This window comes from Lissotriton helveticus, chromosome 5_1 (genome assembly GCF_964261635.1).
Source record: "Lissotriton helveticus chromosome 5_1, aLisHel1.1, whole genome shotgun sequence".
NCBI classification, from domain to species: domain Eukaryota; kingdom Metazoa; phylum Chordata; class Amphibia; order Caudata; family Salamandridae; genus Lissotriton; species Lissotriton helveticus.
The window spans coordinates 922,839,378-922,855,984 of NC_136065.1; the positions used below are offsets into that span (position 1 = coordinate 922,839,378).

Sequence of the window (16,607 nt, forward strand, 5' to 3'; positions counted from 1 at the left end):
AGAGGCCTAAGGACTTGGCCGTAGCCCGAGAGTCCTTGAAGCGGTCTAGTGCACTGTCCGCCTTGTTGCCGAACAGGCAACGGCCATCAAAGGGCATGTCCATCAAGGTGTTCTGGACATCCCCAGAAAAGCCAGTCGTTCTCAACCAGGCGTGACGGCGAAGCGCCACTTACGCTGAAATGGTCCTACCCAGTGAGTCAGCAGTGTCCCGCCCACAGCGGATGACGTACTTTGCTGCGTCTCTCCCCACAGCAACAGCACCGGAGAGTATGGCCCGGGCTTCCTCCGGACACTGAGGCAGCACTTGCGCCACCGTATCCCACACGGAGTGGGAATAACGGTCCACAGGCATGCAGTGTTCACCGACCGCAGCCCTAAGCTGGAGGAAGAAAACAACTTCTTCTCAAGCTGATCCAGCTTTTTGGATTCCCTGTCTGGTGGTGTATTAGGGAATGCGCTTTGGGACGTTGAAGCTTGGACCACCAAGCTCTCGGGGGAGGGGTGTTAGGAGAGGAAAGTGGGGTCGCCCGGAGCTGGGTTGGCGTTGGGCAACTATCCTATCCACGGGAGCCCCTGTGTTGGGCCTGGACCAGGTGCCCAAAAAGATGTCCATGAGGGCTTTATTAAACAGCAGCAGGGGCACCGAAGAGCTCGCTGGCTGCTGAAGCACCTCGGTCAGGAGGTTAGTCACGACTGCCACAGTAGGTTGCTCGAGTTTTAGGGCATCAGCCGCCCTAAGCAACACCGCTGCGTCGAGACGCTCCCTCCTCCGTAGCCATGGTAAGAGGAGACAACATCCCACGGTCTGGTGAGGTGTCCAAACCACTGGCATCCCCCAGTTCCTCTCCCCAGTCCTGGTCGTACTGCAACTGCTCAGTTAAAGGGTCACCAGACCCCTCCCAGTCTTCCTCACCCTCCTCTGGCTGCCAAACTGGCTGAAAATGGCCAGGGTAGAATACAGGCACAAAAGTACCCATTGCCGCCGGATCCAGCGTCGGTCGACGCCGGTCCGGCTTCCTATCCACATCGGGGTGGAAGCTGGAGTCGACGCCGGCTGGTGGTCCAGCCAGCGTCGGCTGTGTATGTGGTGCAGTGGAATCGGCGCCGGTGAAGGTATAATAAGGTCGACCGGCACCGATCCGGCTCCAGGCCTGGATTCAAGGGGGCCCAGCGGTGCAGATGCCGGAGCCGCCGGCGAAGCCCTAGGGCCCCCAGCCGAGTCCGCGGGGCCCGAAGGTGCACCGGCAGAGTCGGGCTGCCCAAAGATGGCATGCAAAAACCACAGTTGATGGACAGAATGTAGAACAATGTCTTACATTCACCCCAGTACAAAGATTTGGGCCTAAATCCATCGTTTCTTTGCACTCCACACCACCCTAGGTCAGACAATGGCTATATGCAAATCAGCCTTGACCCTGTGCCTCATGGGAACAGTCCAGCCCGAACTACCAAGCCATGTCTTTCCTAGACCGGAATCAAGCATCCAAGGACCGGTTTCTGGCTATCAGCCTTCTTCAGCCTGGATAGCTTGACTCCAGTGATGTGGAGAGCCTGGGACTCACGTCTGAGCATACCCAGCCCACTCGGGGTGAAAATTGCAAAAACCACAGTTGATGGACAGAATGTAGAACAATGTCTTACATTCACCCCAGTACAAAGATGGCATGCATTGCTTCGTACAACTGACAGAGCTGTGCAGGGTTCGCTCCCGGTCCCGGGAAGGCCGGAGTAGACCCTGAAGGCTTCGCGCGCAAAGCCGTGGGAGTGGCACCATCCGCACCCTTCGTCGCGTCGGCCAATAGATGAGGGGAAGTCGAAGAGCGACGATGCTTCTTTGACTTCTTCTTGCACTTCGATTTACTTGACCCTGAGTGCGAAGACTTAGACGAGGAGTCGTGATGGCTCCACGATCGGTCCCTCGACCTCCCATGCAACCGGGACCTCGAACGACGCGAAGCAAACTGCCGGGCCTTGAGTAGCTTTCGGGACTGCTCCCGCAAAGACTTTGGGGCCATGGTTCGGAAGTAGGAGCACGACTTGGGGTCAAGGTCACGCTCCAGACAGTAGAGGCACAAGTGGTGTGGACCTTGAAACCGGCGATCCCTCGTGCACCAGGAGTCGATGTTAGACTCAAAAACAAAGTCAACAAAAGTCGCAAAAAAGTCAGTCAAAAGTGACTGGGGGTACCACTCTCTCCGGATCTGCGCATGATGGCAGGGAAAAAGAAAGAACTGACGTCAGCGTGCGAGGCGTCTATGCAGCTTCCGCGAAGTTATCCCGGCGACCACAACGCTAACGACGGACGCAGAGTCGACTGACGCCACCTTACAACGCGCAGAGGTACTGCTGACGAAAGACTTTCTGGATCCAGTCTGACACCTGGGGGTAATTCTAAGGTAAGGAATCTATAACTAACTGTTTCTTTCAGATTGATGTGTTTATCGCAGTTGCAAAGGGGCAGATCCGTGTTCATAAAACAACCATGACTAAAAGGACCAAGACCGGGAAATAGATTCAATCTGAAATAAGTCAGCAGGCGACGTTGATGACGTGTCATATTACACGTCAAGTAAATTTCTATGCTGCTGAGAGTTGAACTAGAATTGCATGTTGCATCGACTTTCATTAATGCAAAATCCTTACGTTCTGAAGACAACATGTCCCTAAAAGCAGTTTCAACCCTTTTGCCCTCAGAGCGTGTTATACTAGAAGGATTATCCTACAGGTCGGGCCTCCCTAGGGTCCGCATAATATGTGCCATGCAAATCCTGCAAAATTAATCCGCTGAAACAAAGTTCCTCTTTCACCAAAATTGAATGCAAGAGTTTTAGGGGGCAAAGACAGAGCTGGTCAATAATATAGTCTAAGCCTAGTTCTTCGTGAACAATTTCATGAGGTACACTTTGTGGAACACACAGAAGGCCCCTTAAGAATGTATTTTCGGCTACTTGAATTGGGGCAACTAGGCCATACCGCCATTTTCCAGTGCATAACTCACTATTGGGATACACGAAGCCCTGTAGATTTCTAGGATCGATTGTATACGAGTGCGCCGAAGCCTGCGGGGAAAATCACCTATACTAAATATCACTCTGTTAAAAGTCAAAACATTCTGGGTAATAAATGAGTGCCAATTTAACCCTGAATCCAGTTGGACCTCCATGTATCTAAACTTGTCTACCTGGATAATGTGTTGGCCATACACTACGTATTTCATTTACGTGCTCAGTGGATCAAACTTCATGACGTGTGACTTTGAAAAATTCGTCGTCCGGTCAAGGCTACTCATAAAACTAATAAAAAAGGTTAAGAAGTTTTTGTAAACCTTTAGCTGTGCGGGAAATTAAAACTGTACCATCTGCATAGAGCAGAGCAGGGATACATCAGTCTCCTACTTTAGGGACATCCGTGAAACTATAAGGGTTTGCTCTATGTGATTGATGTAAAAAATTTATAAAAAAGGTTCTAAAATACAGCCTTGCTCAGTGCATTCCCTGTTAGGGCCAAACCTGACACTAGCAGAAAGATCTTTGTGCAAATCACGTAAAAGTTTATTAGGACCTGGTCAACATTGTTCTGATCCTTCTGCGCCATCATGGACCAAAGTTTGGAACGGTTAACTCTATCAAAGTCAGAGCTAAGGTCAATGAAGGCCAGATGGATTTCCCCCCCTCTTGGCCTTGGTATATTTACAAGTTAGCAAATATGGATTCAAGGTGTGCTCTATAGTGCCCTGGCGAAACCCATACTGTAGGTCGGAAAAAAGCCTCTCTCCTCAGCCCAATCTGAGAGGCGATTTAATAAAACCCGGCCAATGATTACCTCTGAGTCTATAAAGGAGATAGGCCTAAAACATGCAGGTTTTGACCTTGTGCCATTTTTATAAACAGGGACTATTAATAACTGAGACCAGGTTAATGGGAGAGGACCAGAAGCTGCGGAGTTTAAGTGTAGTGTCAGCAAAGGGGCGCATGGCTCTATACAGATTTTAAAGAGGTCCAGATGCACCTCATCTGGCCCAGGTGCTTTATTTGATGGTAACTGAAAGAGCCATGTGCTGGTCAATCCTAAAATACTTCAGTGCCTCAGGCCCCTCATCTAGGCTATAGATGGCCTTAAAGTGATCAATCCAGTCCTGGGCTGGAATAGTAATGGTCTGGTTAGAGAGGTGGTCATTGCTGAAGAAAGGCGAATTAACAACGCTTCAAAAAGCAGAGCTGTCGTGCTGCTGATTAGCAGTTACTAGCTTTTCCGAAGACTCCTCTTTAAGTTGGGCTTTGCGTTCCTTACAGGCCAATCTAAAAGCAGCCCTGGCCCTTTTCACCTTCTTTTGACAACTGGGCCTCTCATGCAGAAGGTTCCAAAGGTCTTTATGGGTTTTAGAACACCATTCATCAAACCATCTTTCTACATTTGTCACTGTATATAAATATCTTTAACTACTAGTATGATATTTTCATCATGTAATCACTTAATACCTATGATATAGATAGTGCCAAGAAGGGTCTCCTTATGCTGCTAGACCTGGCTTTATTTTGTGGTAAGTGATAGTTACCAAGTGCCGGGAATTGCCCACCAGATGACAAGGGGCCACCAGCCACACGCATATACATGCAAACGTACACACACAGAGTACATGCACAAGTCCATATTCACCCCTAAAGGCGTTCACCCCCTTAAGGTAAGCACTAACCTGCTCCAGTCTGATCAGTGCCCCCTCCGACGATAACTGTAGAGGCTTTCTCTAGAAGGGATATATCTTTTGCAACAACTCTTTTGCCAATTGATAACAGGAAATGCTTTAAGCTATAACTATTGAATGTATGGGGAGGTGCAGGATGATATTTTAAGATCAAGTCAAAAATACGGATCACATCTGGCTGTGTCTCTATATCATTAGTGAGATCCAAAACATTATGAAAACTAAAACAAATCTGTTACTATTCAACACACAGCGTAGTCAATTGGTCAAAACCTGCAGAGACTAGTGCATAAGGGCCAGAACAGAGTATACCTTTTGTTTTAATATATCCACTGGTGTTTGATGAGCCTTAAGCTTTTTGTTTTTGAGAAGTATTTTTCCTTTTAGCTGCCATGGTGATGGAAGCATTGGATCATCAGAAAAGTCGCTTTCAAATAGGAATTTAGTAACCAGCTTATCTCCAAATACATTCTGAAAAAGACAACAAAAACAGAACACTCAATAGTGTACATTCTAAAGAAATACACAAAAAAGGTACTTGCAAAAAATAAACCTTACCTTGAAAATGTCTGCCATTTTACGCTGCTGTGGCAAAGAACAGTGATTCTCTATAGATATGATGATTGGCATGTCTGAATTAATAAAAGCATTTCGATCAATGGCTTCAACAACCTCCTGGAAAAAGAAAAGGCATCCAATTGTAAATACATTCTTAGTTAAGATATTTCAAGCGTTTTCTCAACATTAATAAAGTCTATGCAGAGTGAACATGAGTTATTGAGTAATGGTTACCAGTTATCCACCCAGTGTGAATTGCTTCGCCAGAAGTAACCTTGAGACGTCTGTGCAGAGGTAGCAATCTAAGAACGAGGGTGCAGGTGTTCCTGCCGTACACCACCCTTACACCAACTCATTATTGACAGATATGGAACTTATTTCCACCATTTAGGCAGGAAAACCAACAGCGAGATTCAAATGAATAGTAGGGAGCATATAGCTCAAAGAAGATAATGATGGTACTAAACATTCAGAAGAAGATACAATCAATACCTGATGAGCGTGATAGAGAGTGAGCAGAGGAGGCTAATAGTTCTCAGCAATATTTTCGTTAGATCTTTAGCATGGTTCCTTCGGAGATTTGAGGGATTCCACCAGATGCAAGTGATAAATACTTCCCACATGCAATGGAAAAGCAGGAGTGCTTTACGGTAGTTGAAAGATACAGGATTTGATTAAAAACTAGCTCTAGTATTCCCAAAATTCACATAGCATCTCTCAAGGCAACTCTCCATGCAGTGGTGAGACTTGCCATAAGCGCATGAAGATATGACCATATTATACCCTTGTATTACTTCAATTGGCTGCCTTTTGAAGCCAGATGCCAATACAAACCGGCCTGTTTTACATTCAAGGCCATTCATACAAATGCCAAGCTACCTCAACCAAAAATTGGTCATCTCAGGCAGACCACGTGTTCTGAGAAGCACATCCTCCTTTGCTGGTGAAAACTCCAGCCTTAAAGAAAGAAAAGGCGATAAAACAGGCCTTCGCAGGGAATGCGCCTAGGATTTGTAAATCCACCCCCCAAGCAATCAGACCACTTCCAAACTTTCAGACAGTCAAGAAACTCAGAATCATAATATTACATTGACCTTTATGCCCAGAGTAGGTTTCCTAAATCTATGCAGACATCATCATAGCTTTCAATGATATATTACTCACTGAAGGGTGAATATTATTTTCTCATCCCTTATATTTAAATTCCTAACACTACAACCTTGCTGTCATCTGTGAGGAGGAGAGTGTGATAGAAAACTAGACCTTGAATAAGCAGTTTTTTTGTAAATCTTTATTTCGACTTTTTCAGCCATAAAAGATACATATAAAACAATGGCCTAGTACACAGCAAGTAAATTGCATATACAGGTTAAAAAAAGAATAAAAAAACATCGTATTATAAAACGCTAGTACCATTTCCAATAAAATACATAGTAAAAAAAAGTGTCACCAATTACATTTTTCCTCAAAGTGCAACATCATACACCATATTAGTTAACAGAGATATTTACATAATTTATCTGCTCATAATGGTTGACCAGCCCTCCTTCTTGCATAGTAAACTGACAGGAGAAATTTACTAATGCTGAATACAACAATTTGTAGGGTATTAGTCTTTGCAATCCTATACGCCTGGGAGCATGTTCTTATTCCTAGAGTATTGCACAAGGCTTTGATCCATTTCTTCCTAGCTGTGTCATACGCTGAACAGAAAAAAAGGATATGTCTCTCGTCTTCCATGTGCATGCCTGGGCACATTACACACTTCCCTAATGTGGGGTCAACACCATCCCCATTTTTCCTAGTCCAGCGTTCAACATTACAGCTTGTCATAAGGTTCCCATACCTAAACTTCAAAAATAATGACTTAGCGAGCGGTTGCTCGATCTCGTCCAAAAAAGTTTCAAAAAAAGGCTCTTCCTTGAACTGTAGGAAGTTTTGGGTAAGGGATCCGGTATTGTTACCGCTTACTAGACGGGTTGTGATGAAAGACCAGAATATGTGTTTTACCATGAGTTTTGCATTAGACGGTAACCCTTCCGGGCATTCCCAAAACTGTGATAGGCCCAGGATAAAGAACCATTTTTTTACATGCCTAAGCCATACAATGGAATGCAGGGAATCAAGACCCAATATCTCCTGGAGTCCTTTCCTATAGTCAATTAATTCAGGGGTTGACCATAGACGTACCCAGAACATTAATGGCCTTAAAGTAGCATAGTTATCAGTTCTTTTAAAATTCAAATCCATTTGAAGTGGAATCAATGGGGTGCTTTTAGGGACCCTTACGATTGATCTCATGAATCTATTATCAGGCCCATAAAAGCTTTCTTTCGACCAAGCTCCCCATATCTCTGCACCATAAAGGGCAGCAGACTGTGTTTTGAATTTGAATAGCTCAAGTGCAGGAGTAATACTTTTACTTGAGCAGTTTTTTAGTTTACTGATAATTGGTCTGACGTTGTGGGCATATGACATCTTACTTTTTTCTATTTGGTTTTTCCATGTTAGGTTCGAATCTAACACTACACCCAAATAGGAAAAGTTGTCCACTATTTCCAAAATTTGACCATCCAAACTTAAAGTCCCCCTGTCGTGCTTGGGTGGGTTTAGAGCCATACATTTAGTTTTATTAATATTTATCTCTAGGCCCTTCTTAATGCAATATATGCTGAAGGAGTTCAAAAGAGTTTGCAGACCCTTCTTGGTTTGTGATACCAAGATGGTGTCGTCCGCAAAAAGTAGTGCCGGCACCAACTCCCCACTAAGTTTTGGTGAATCATTGGGACTACTGTTCAGATAATCAGGAATGTCATTTACAAAGAGCGAAAACAAAGTGGGTGCCAGGACACATCCCTGGCGTACACCACGCTCTATGGGAATGTCGCGTGTCAATTCTCCTGATGGTCCCCACCTGATATTTGCATGGTTCCTATCATGTAGATGGATTATTTGAGCCAGGAGGCATCCAGGAAGACCAGCTTCACTGAGTGTTCTCCAGAGCAAATTACGAGGAACAAGGTCGAAAGCCGCCCTCAAATCCACGAAGGCGACATACAAACGACCCTTCCTGATAAGCACATACTTCCAATATAAACAACAGAATCTAAACACCTGGTCTATGGTGCTGATCTTGCCCCTAAACCCAGCTTGTAATTTGGTAAGTATGGCATTTTCCTCGATCCAATCATTCATTCGAAACAATAGGTGTTTGGAGTAAAGTTTTTGCAAAATATCCATCAAACTAATTGGTCTATAGTTTGAAGGAACCGACCTACTGCCCTTTTTGAATATAAGAACAACCTCCGCAGCGCGCCAGCTGTCTGGAAAATGACAGTTGCTAGACAGGGCATTGAACAAGTGATTTATATAGGGGGCCCAAACTTCCACCTCATGTTTATACAAATCACCTGGAATTTTGTCGGGGCCAGGGGCTTTGCTACTTTTTAAATCAGTAATGGCTCTTTCTGTCTCACTAATTGTGAAGTTCATACACTCGATTTGTGGCGAAGACCAAGTTGTAAAATCAGTCCCATTGTCATATTGTTTATAGAGAGATGTGAAGTGATTTACCCAGGTCAACTCATCAAGAAAAACATCCTTCACAACTCTACCTGCATGGGACCCATTGGCCACCAACCTCCAAAACCCCACATTATCTTTTGCCTTAGCTGCAGTCAGCATCTCTGCCCAAATTAACTCCTCCCATCTTCTTCTCGCGCTATTTTGGGTTGATTTATAAAATTCCCTAGCCACTCTCACATCCTCCTTCGATTTATTTTTTATTGCCACCAATAAATCCCTTTTGGCTGCTCTACAAAACTTGTCATACCATAGTTTCCCATGGCACCCCATTCTCACATTTTGGTGTTTTTTTTCCGGCATTTTTGTCAGACATATTTTTAATTTTTCAAAAAAAACATGGTGGAGTTCGATGAAACTATCATAACATTCGGGCAAGAACATTTGACCATCTAAAGACCCAAAGATTGAGTCAAAGGTTGAGTATACATTTGCCAGTGCGTTTTCGTGATCAAGAACTTGGCACCATTTCAGCGCACGCCTATTATTACTGACATGGTGCTCATCACATGAATTTTGGTTAGAAACCTCAGCTGTTACATAGGAAGGTATTGCATTGAACAAAGTGCCATCAACCAATAATTCTAATGGGTAGTGATCGCTCTCACCCCTAATAGACACCACAAAATCCAACATATATTGCCAGATGCTTATTGAAACAAATATAAAGTCCAGATTACTTGTCATATTGGGCCTTGCAAACGTGGGGCATTTTAACAGATCAGAAGGAAAACGACCATTGCATGCTCTGAGATTATGATCGATTGTTAAACCTACCAATTGTACGACCAATACAGAACAGTTAACAAATTTTGTGCTCTCAAGTTGGGGGATGTTATTAGCAAGGTCTTCCTCCTCAAGAATGTCCACAAGTCCCAGGACGGGTTCAAAGTTACAATTAATATCTCCACCCATGATTACTGGGACCTCACTAACCACCCTTTTTAAGAAGTCGTCTAAGGCTTCAATAGTGGGGGATTTTTTAGAGTGCATGGAAGGTCTATTATAGATATTAATCAAGTAACATTCTTCGTTTTTTGCAGATATAATTTTCAAGGCCAGGATGTCTAATGAACCTGTGTCAATTATTTCGATCATAATTTTCAACGTGACTTTGGCCCATATGATAAGACCCCCCGAGGGTCTACCCCTACCTGCTTGGACAGCCTCAATACCATAAGTTTTGTACCCCATCCTGTGTGGTATATCTAAAGCCCAGGTTTCTTGCAGAAGGCAAAAATCACAGGAGTCTATGTATTCTGCCCATTCTGGGTCCCTCAGATTTTTCCGTACCCCCGCAATGTTCCAGGAGATAATAAGCAGAGAAGATTTTACCCCATTTGTACTGCAGATAGGTTTTAAAACCAATTCTGGTCCTATCATTGGGTCGTTGGCTATTCCATCTCCATGGTACAGGACTGGATCAGATGGCCGATCCACTACATAATTAGGTACTGCTTCAGCTAGAACAATCTGAATATCCCCACAGTTATTCATACTAGACGCAGTACCGTGCTGCATATCTAAGGGCCCACATGTGACTTGACAATCCTTAACACCATCTCCAACATGTGTCATTGTTTTTGTGTTGACAGATTTACTAGAGACACCATCGGTACCAACTAGGCGATCATTGGTTTTTAATGTGTATGTCACAATAATGAGGAGTGAGAAGCTAAGGTACAAGGATGCCCTCAGCCTCCCAAGTGGTATGAACACAACAAATATTAGAGGGTCGTCCTATCTTCTCTAAACCCTGAATCCTAAAAGTGCTAGATTGTGAGATCTAGAAATCTCTTGGATTTTTTACCCACAGGTACCAACCATGGCACGCTTCATCACTGGACCTTCACCCACTACAACTAATGTGAGTGGGGGGCTCAAGCGGAGCACTTTCTAAACCAGGATTATGCTGTGTAATATTGCCTGCAGATTCCTCTCTTGGTGTCTTTAATCTAAGTACCGTTGGAAAGGCTAAAACTCTAAACAGAAATAAAATTAATGATGTCACTGGGTATAATGACTCAAACATCAAGGTTGGATGGACATTTTAGCCCCATGAAGCACCCTTCAGGGTCAACAGGCTTTCTCCAGGGACCATTGTGAGTCTAATCCCTACATAACTGTGGTATGTTTTCCTACTTATCAACTACTCTAATGGTAGGACACTATCACACACACAAAGAATGCACTCTTGTACAGACCAGACTTCAGGAAATGTTCCTGTATTTGTGCTGTTAATCAGCAGCTGTTGGCTCCTTAAGGCATCTGGAGAGGATGGTTTCTGTAGTCATACATTCATCAAGGGTACTTGTCCTGCCTTATACCTTGCTGGGGTCCTCCAAGCCTTGATACCTTTAGAATACAGAGGTTAGTGAATATAGGATAACCCTCTACTATTTGTTGTTGTTTTAGTTTTTAATGTGTTCCTAGGTCGTTTTAGAGTCTGAATCCTTTTTACCATTGTCTATTTAGTTGACACTGGGTAGGTGTGACTGGATCGATGCGAGGCAGAAGTTAAGATCTTCCACCTATGTTAACAACTTGCCAGTTGCCACCTTGGTTGCTAGAAGCTGGCCTGGAACCTTCTGCTCTGAGCATGCATGGATACTGGTATCAGTACTTAGCTGGCTCCACTGTGCGTCTGTCCCTTAATTTAAGAGAGAATCTTTTTCTCACTGTTTAGGTGTTGACTAGACAGCACATGCCCCTGCCTCGAAGAGACACGTGTTTAATCTGTGGGCTTCAACACAACCACAGGCTTCCCATTTGCTCGCTCCCTCCTTTGTCTCATAATCTTTGTCACCATTTGTCCCTGGAATGCATGGTCATGCCTCTTCTTCTGTTTAGCCACCCCAAGCACCCGAGCATAGACCAAGTACTTGTGAATATACACTGATCCTGTTTTCATGACCATTTTAGGACCTACTTTTTTCTTTCTTTTTCAGCACTCTACACAGTGCTCGTGCTTTGCCCAGCTCTGTCTCCTCTCCCCCACCTTCATGCCCCGGCCACAAATCATCCCCTCGCAGTCTCTGCTTTTCCCTTCTGTGCTGCTATCCGTTCCCCCCACCTCCTCTCTGCTTCCTCTTCTCGCACCTCCCAGTGCTTGCCCATCCACAAATCAACCCCGACCCAGTCACTGCTTTAAACCCCCATTGTAGTCGCTTTCATTCTAACGAGTAGTGGTCTTCTGCCTTTTAATGTCCTGTTAGTGTACAGCTGATAAGCTGATTAGAGCAAGTGTGCAAGGCTGTTATTATTCGGCACACATGTAGTCTCTGTTTATTTTCCGAGCGTGTGTGTGTGTTCACACCATACGTGGTCATTCGGCAATGGTGTCTATAGCTAGAAAGTCCGACCTCAAGTGAATCAGGTATGCGTTATCACAGGACTTGTCAGAGCTTCTAAAGGAATATGTACAGCCATCCCGCAGTCTTTCTCCCCGCAGGGAATCACAACGTGGTCGTTACGATGACTGCGTTGTGATTCCGCATACCATTACTCCGCAAGTCGGAACAACGACTTGCGGAGGGGGGCGCTGGATGTTGGAATAGTATAATTTACTATTCCAACTCCAGTTTGTGCGGACACTAGGGAAAGTGTTGTATTTTAAATCCGACACCTCCCCCCCCCTCCGCAAGTCGTTGTTCCGACTTGCGGAGTAATGGTATGCGGAATCACACGCAGTCGTTGTAACGACTGCGTTGTGATTCCCTGCGGGGAGAACGTTTTGGGGTAAACGTTTACCCTTCTAAAGTACCCGTGCCTTCTGCTGTATTTGCATAGCCATGTTTCTCCTGTACAAAATGATTGAAGTCTTCGTATCTCACCTTGTTGTTTCTCATTTCATATGGTGGGACTCAATTTCTTCAAAATTAAAAAAGAGCCAGGCTGAGTCTTGATGTCATCAAGATCTGCATGCCCTTCGGTGTCCATGGCAAAAGTATTCCTTTCAATGTGGTTGCATATGTAATTCATTTCCTCATGTTCACTACTGTAAACAAGCATAACACTGATTCTTTCAGTTTTTTTTGTGCAGTTTTATATAGCTCTAACACCACCCAAAGTTATTGGAGCACCTTACATTAGCCCCAGTCACTTTACACAAGGACACATTCACTTTGGTAGGCATGGCGAGTGATTTTCCCAAAATAAAGGATGTTAAGCTAAAGCAGAAACTCGAACCTGGCTTACCAGCTCCATAGTCAGCAGCACTGCATTCTCTCCCGAAAGGATGCCACATCATCTCCCTAGCCTCAGTAGCTGTTGTGATTAAGGATAAATCACAATCGGTTCTAAACACGACAAGCATTGGCAAAAACCAGTAGGTTTCGCCTGTGCAAAATCTATTGTTTTTAGGTCCTTGGCTAGACAGCGTATGCGCTGCCTCGAAGAGACATGCTGTTTTCTATCTGTAGGCTTACAGGCCGCCCATCTCCTACCATTAGTAAATTTCAGCATCACTCATTTTCCTTGATGCAATTCATCAGTACACGCGGTCGTCATACCCTCTTTTTGAGTTTAACCCTCCCACAGCGCATGGATCAAGTACATGTCTCCCAGATTTTATTTTCAAGCAATCCATAGGAGTAGTTGTGTTTTCAGGTCGTCTCTCTTGTACACATACACACAAAGCACTAAAATGCATACACCTGCACATAAACTAAAACATTTCTTAAAAAGTAGTTAAAACACAAAAATAGCGCTTGTTCATTTTTTTTTTTGCACGATCCGATGGTATTGGAGTGCTCACTCCGTTATCAGTTTTGCCATAGCACGAACACAAGCCAATGGTATTGGAGAACTACAAGTGCTCACCAGTTACATTCCACGACACACTCATTTTTATAATTAAGGTTTTTTTTACCCCTTCATTGTGTCTTCCTCCCGCCCTCTCCCGTTGTTGCCTGCCCAACTCGCCATCCCCTCCTGAGTTCGTGCTTTATTTATTTATTTTTTATTTATTACATTTATAAAGCGCCTGACTCACCCCACATGGGGTATCTCCACGCTAAGTGCTTGACCTGTCCGCCCACTACATCCCTCATCGCTGCTGCTTTTATTTTTTTGCACAACCCAATGGTATTGGAGCACTTGTTCAGGCCTCTATTTTGCCACAGTGTCTACACCAGCCGATGGTATTGAAACGTTTTAAGTGCTCACCAGTTACATTGCACAATGGCACATTCATTGCTGAACACAGGGGAAAGTGTAAGTGATTTGCCCAGAATCACAACCTGTTCAGCCGACCCAGAGATTCAAACCTAGTTCCCCAGTCCCCGTCTGCAGCTCTGGCTGTTACGCTGCATCCTCGTTTTACTCCAAAGCTCCTCAACTGTTTCTCACTATCACTTCCACATCTGTTCAGCAAGACCATATCAACACTGAGCAAGCGTTAGCAAAGCCAATAGATCTCAGCAATGGTAATCCACGTTGACAACAAATCTTTTTTTCCGCGGACTTTGACCCCGCATACCATTACTCCGCGAGGTCTTTGACCCCGCATACCATCACTCCGCATTTTTTCACAACGCGTGTGCATTTACCACGCATGCCTTTACAACAAATTACGTTGTAATGGCATGTATGGTAAATGCACACGCGTTGTGAAAAAAAACAGACTTCATGAAGAAGGAACCAGGAGGAGAGAGGAACCACGACGAGAGAGAGTTAAGGGGTTTGGGTTAATTTTTTAGGGGTGGGGGGGTTGTGTGCTGGGGTTGAGATTGTGTAGTGTAGGGTAGTGTTTGTGTAGTGTAGTGTTGTGGTGGTTGTGTATTGTAGGGTCGTGCTGGGGGTAGTGTTATATGGTTTAGGGTAGTGTTGTGGTGATTGTGTAGTGTAGGGTAGTGTTTTAGGGTTTAAGGTACTGTCGGGGGGTCGTGCAGGGTAGTGTTTGAGGGGTGAGGAAATTGTTGTAGTGATTGTGTAGTGTAGGGTTGTGTTGGGGTAGTGTGTTAGGGTTTTGGGTAGTGTTTGTGTAGGGTAGTGTTTTAGGGTAGTGTTGTGGTGTTTGTGTAGTGTAGAGTTGTGCTGGGGTAGTGTAGTGTAGGGTTGTGCTTAGGGTTGTGTTTTAGGGTAGTGTTGTGGTGTTTGTGTAGTGTAGGGTCGTGCTTGGGGTTGTGTTTTAGGGCTTAGGGTAGTGTTGTGGTGTTTGTGTAGTGTAGAGTTGTGCTGGGGTAGTGTTTTAGGGTTTGGGGTAGTGGTTTAGGGTAGTGTTGTGGTGTTTGTGTAGTGTAGGGTCATGCTGGGGGTAGTGTTTTAGGGTTTAGGGTAGTGTTGTAGTGTTTGTATAGTGTAGGGTCATGCTGGGGGTAGGGGTTTAGGGTAGTGTTGTAGTGTTTGTGTAGGGTAGTGTTTTAGGGTTTAGGGTAGTGTTTGTATAGTGTAGGGTAGTGATGTGGTGTTTGTGTAGGGTAGGGTCGTGCAGGGGTGGTGTATTAAGGTAGTGTTGTAGTGTTTGTGTAGGGAAGAAAAGTGGTTTATGGTAGTGTTGGGGGGGTCGTGCTGGGTAGAGGTAATGTAGGAAAAGAACTGGGTGTCGAGGGTGGGTTGTGCAGGGGTACTACATTAGGGTTTAGGGTAGGGTAGGGTACTCTCACTTACCTTTAAAACTTTTACAATGAGTATACCTTTAACATGCATGCCTTTGCGCTGTAATGGCATGCGTGGTAAAGGCATAGTCGTTGTGATAATTTGCGGGGTGATTGTAACTGCGGTATAATAATTGCGGAGTGATGGTATGCAGGGTAATTGTTTGCGGGAAAACGTCACATATTCCTCAGCAATGCCTAAGCTATTGGCCTGGTCAAGGTGAATGTATTTTAGCTATTTTGTCTAGCAGCACATCTGCTTTTCAGCACGGCTGAAAGCCTCTGAAAGAATCACTTTGATGCAGCCAGCTCAGGCCACGTCATAGCGCCTTTTTGTGTTAGGAGGGGCAAGACAATAAACTCAGCATAGGAGACTCGGCGTCGGCTCAACATCCTCTAATTCTGGGCTTTAACCACTCTGGGACGAGGTTAGGACTGCTGCTTTCCCTCACTGGCTAACCAAGGTCAGCCAGTGAGGGAAAGCAACAGTCCGAACCCTGCTGGTATGTTTCTGTGTATGTTTGACTATTAGGTAATGAGTGTTGTGAATGGATGTGTGCGCGTGTGTGTGAATGCATGAGTATGAGTGAGTGTGTATGTGTGCGTGTGTCGCATGCACCCCCTCCTCCTAAAATTATCGTCCGCCACAGGCTCTTTCACGTGATCTACAGCTTTCATTTACAGCCGCCTCCCAAGATACCATCCTAGGAGGTCTCTCTGCATCTATCTGGTTAAGATATTGATTGTTCCAAGGTTCCGCAAGCTCAGGGCCAGTGGTTGCTGTTTTGTGACCTGTGCAGCAAAACTATTTTCTCTGCCTGTCTTAAAAAACATGTCAAACATGATCTTAAAACCTAGCTTTCTTCTCAGATATTTTCTTTTCCTTGAATCCGCTTTGCACCTCTTTCTTTGCTAGATTTTCTCCTTCACTTAATAACTTGGAGACCTTTGCTGACTGTGCGCTTAATAAACCAATGTTGATCCCAGCATAGAACAACCTGTGCACTTTTTCATTTGCAAAGTCCTCGGATACCTTATTGGTCTTGTTTGTGCTTTAAAAAATTCCTTAGGAAATAATAATTATTTTTACCTCCCTTAACACTTACATCCCAGTAATTATGGAGGAAATCACTGTTTATGGTTATCTCTGGTGATTCTTGATTAATCTT

At 44.5% G+C, this 16,607-nt stretch overlaps 1 protein-coding gene across 3 annotated transcripts in view; it reads right to left on the reverse strand.

The window, feature by feature from the left end:
• The window catches only part of PLCE1 (phospholipase C epsilon 1), a 1,554,148-nt gene that overhangs the window by 392,816 nt on the left and 1,144,725 nt on the right, over positions 1-16,607 (reverse strand). For all 3 annotated transcript variants that reach the window (XM_078643386.1, XM_078643388.1, XM_078643387.1), the window contains exons 18-19: positions 5,261-5,377; positions 5,015-5,173 (exon numbers count right to left, since the gene is read on the reverse strand). In XM_078643386.1, the coding sequence (XP_078499512.1) occupies positions 5,015-5,173; positions 5,261-5,377 (276 nt within the window). The remainder of the gene's footprint in view (positions 1-5,014; positions 5,174-5,260; positions 5,378-16,607) is intronic.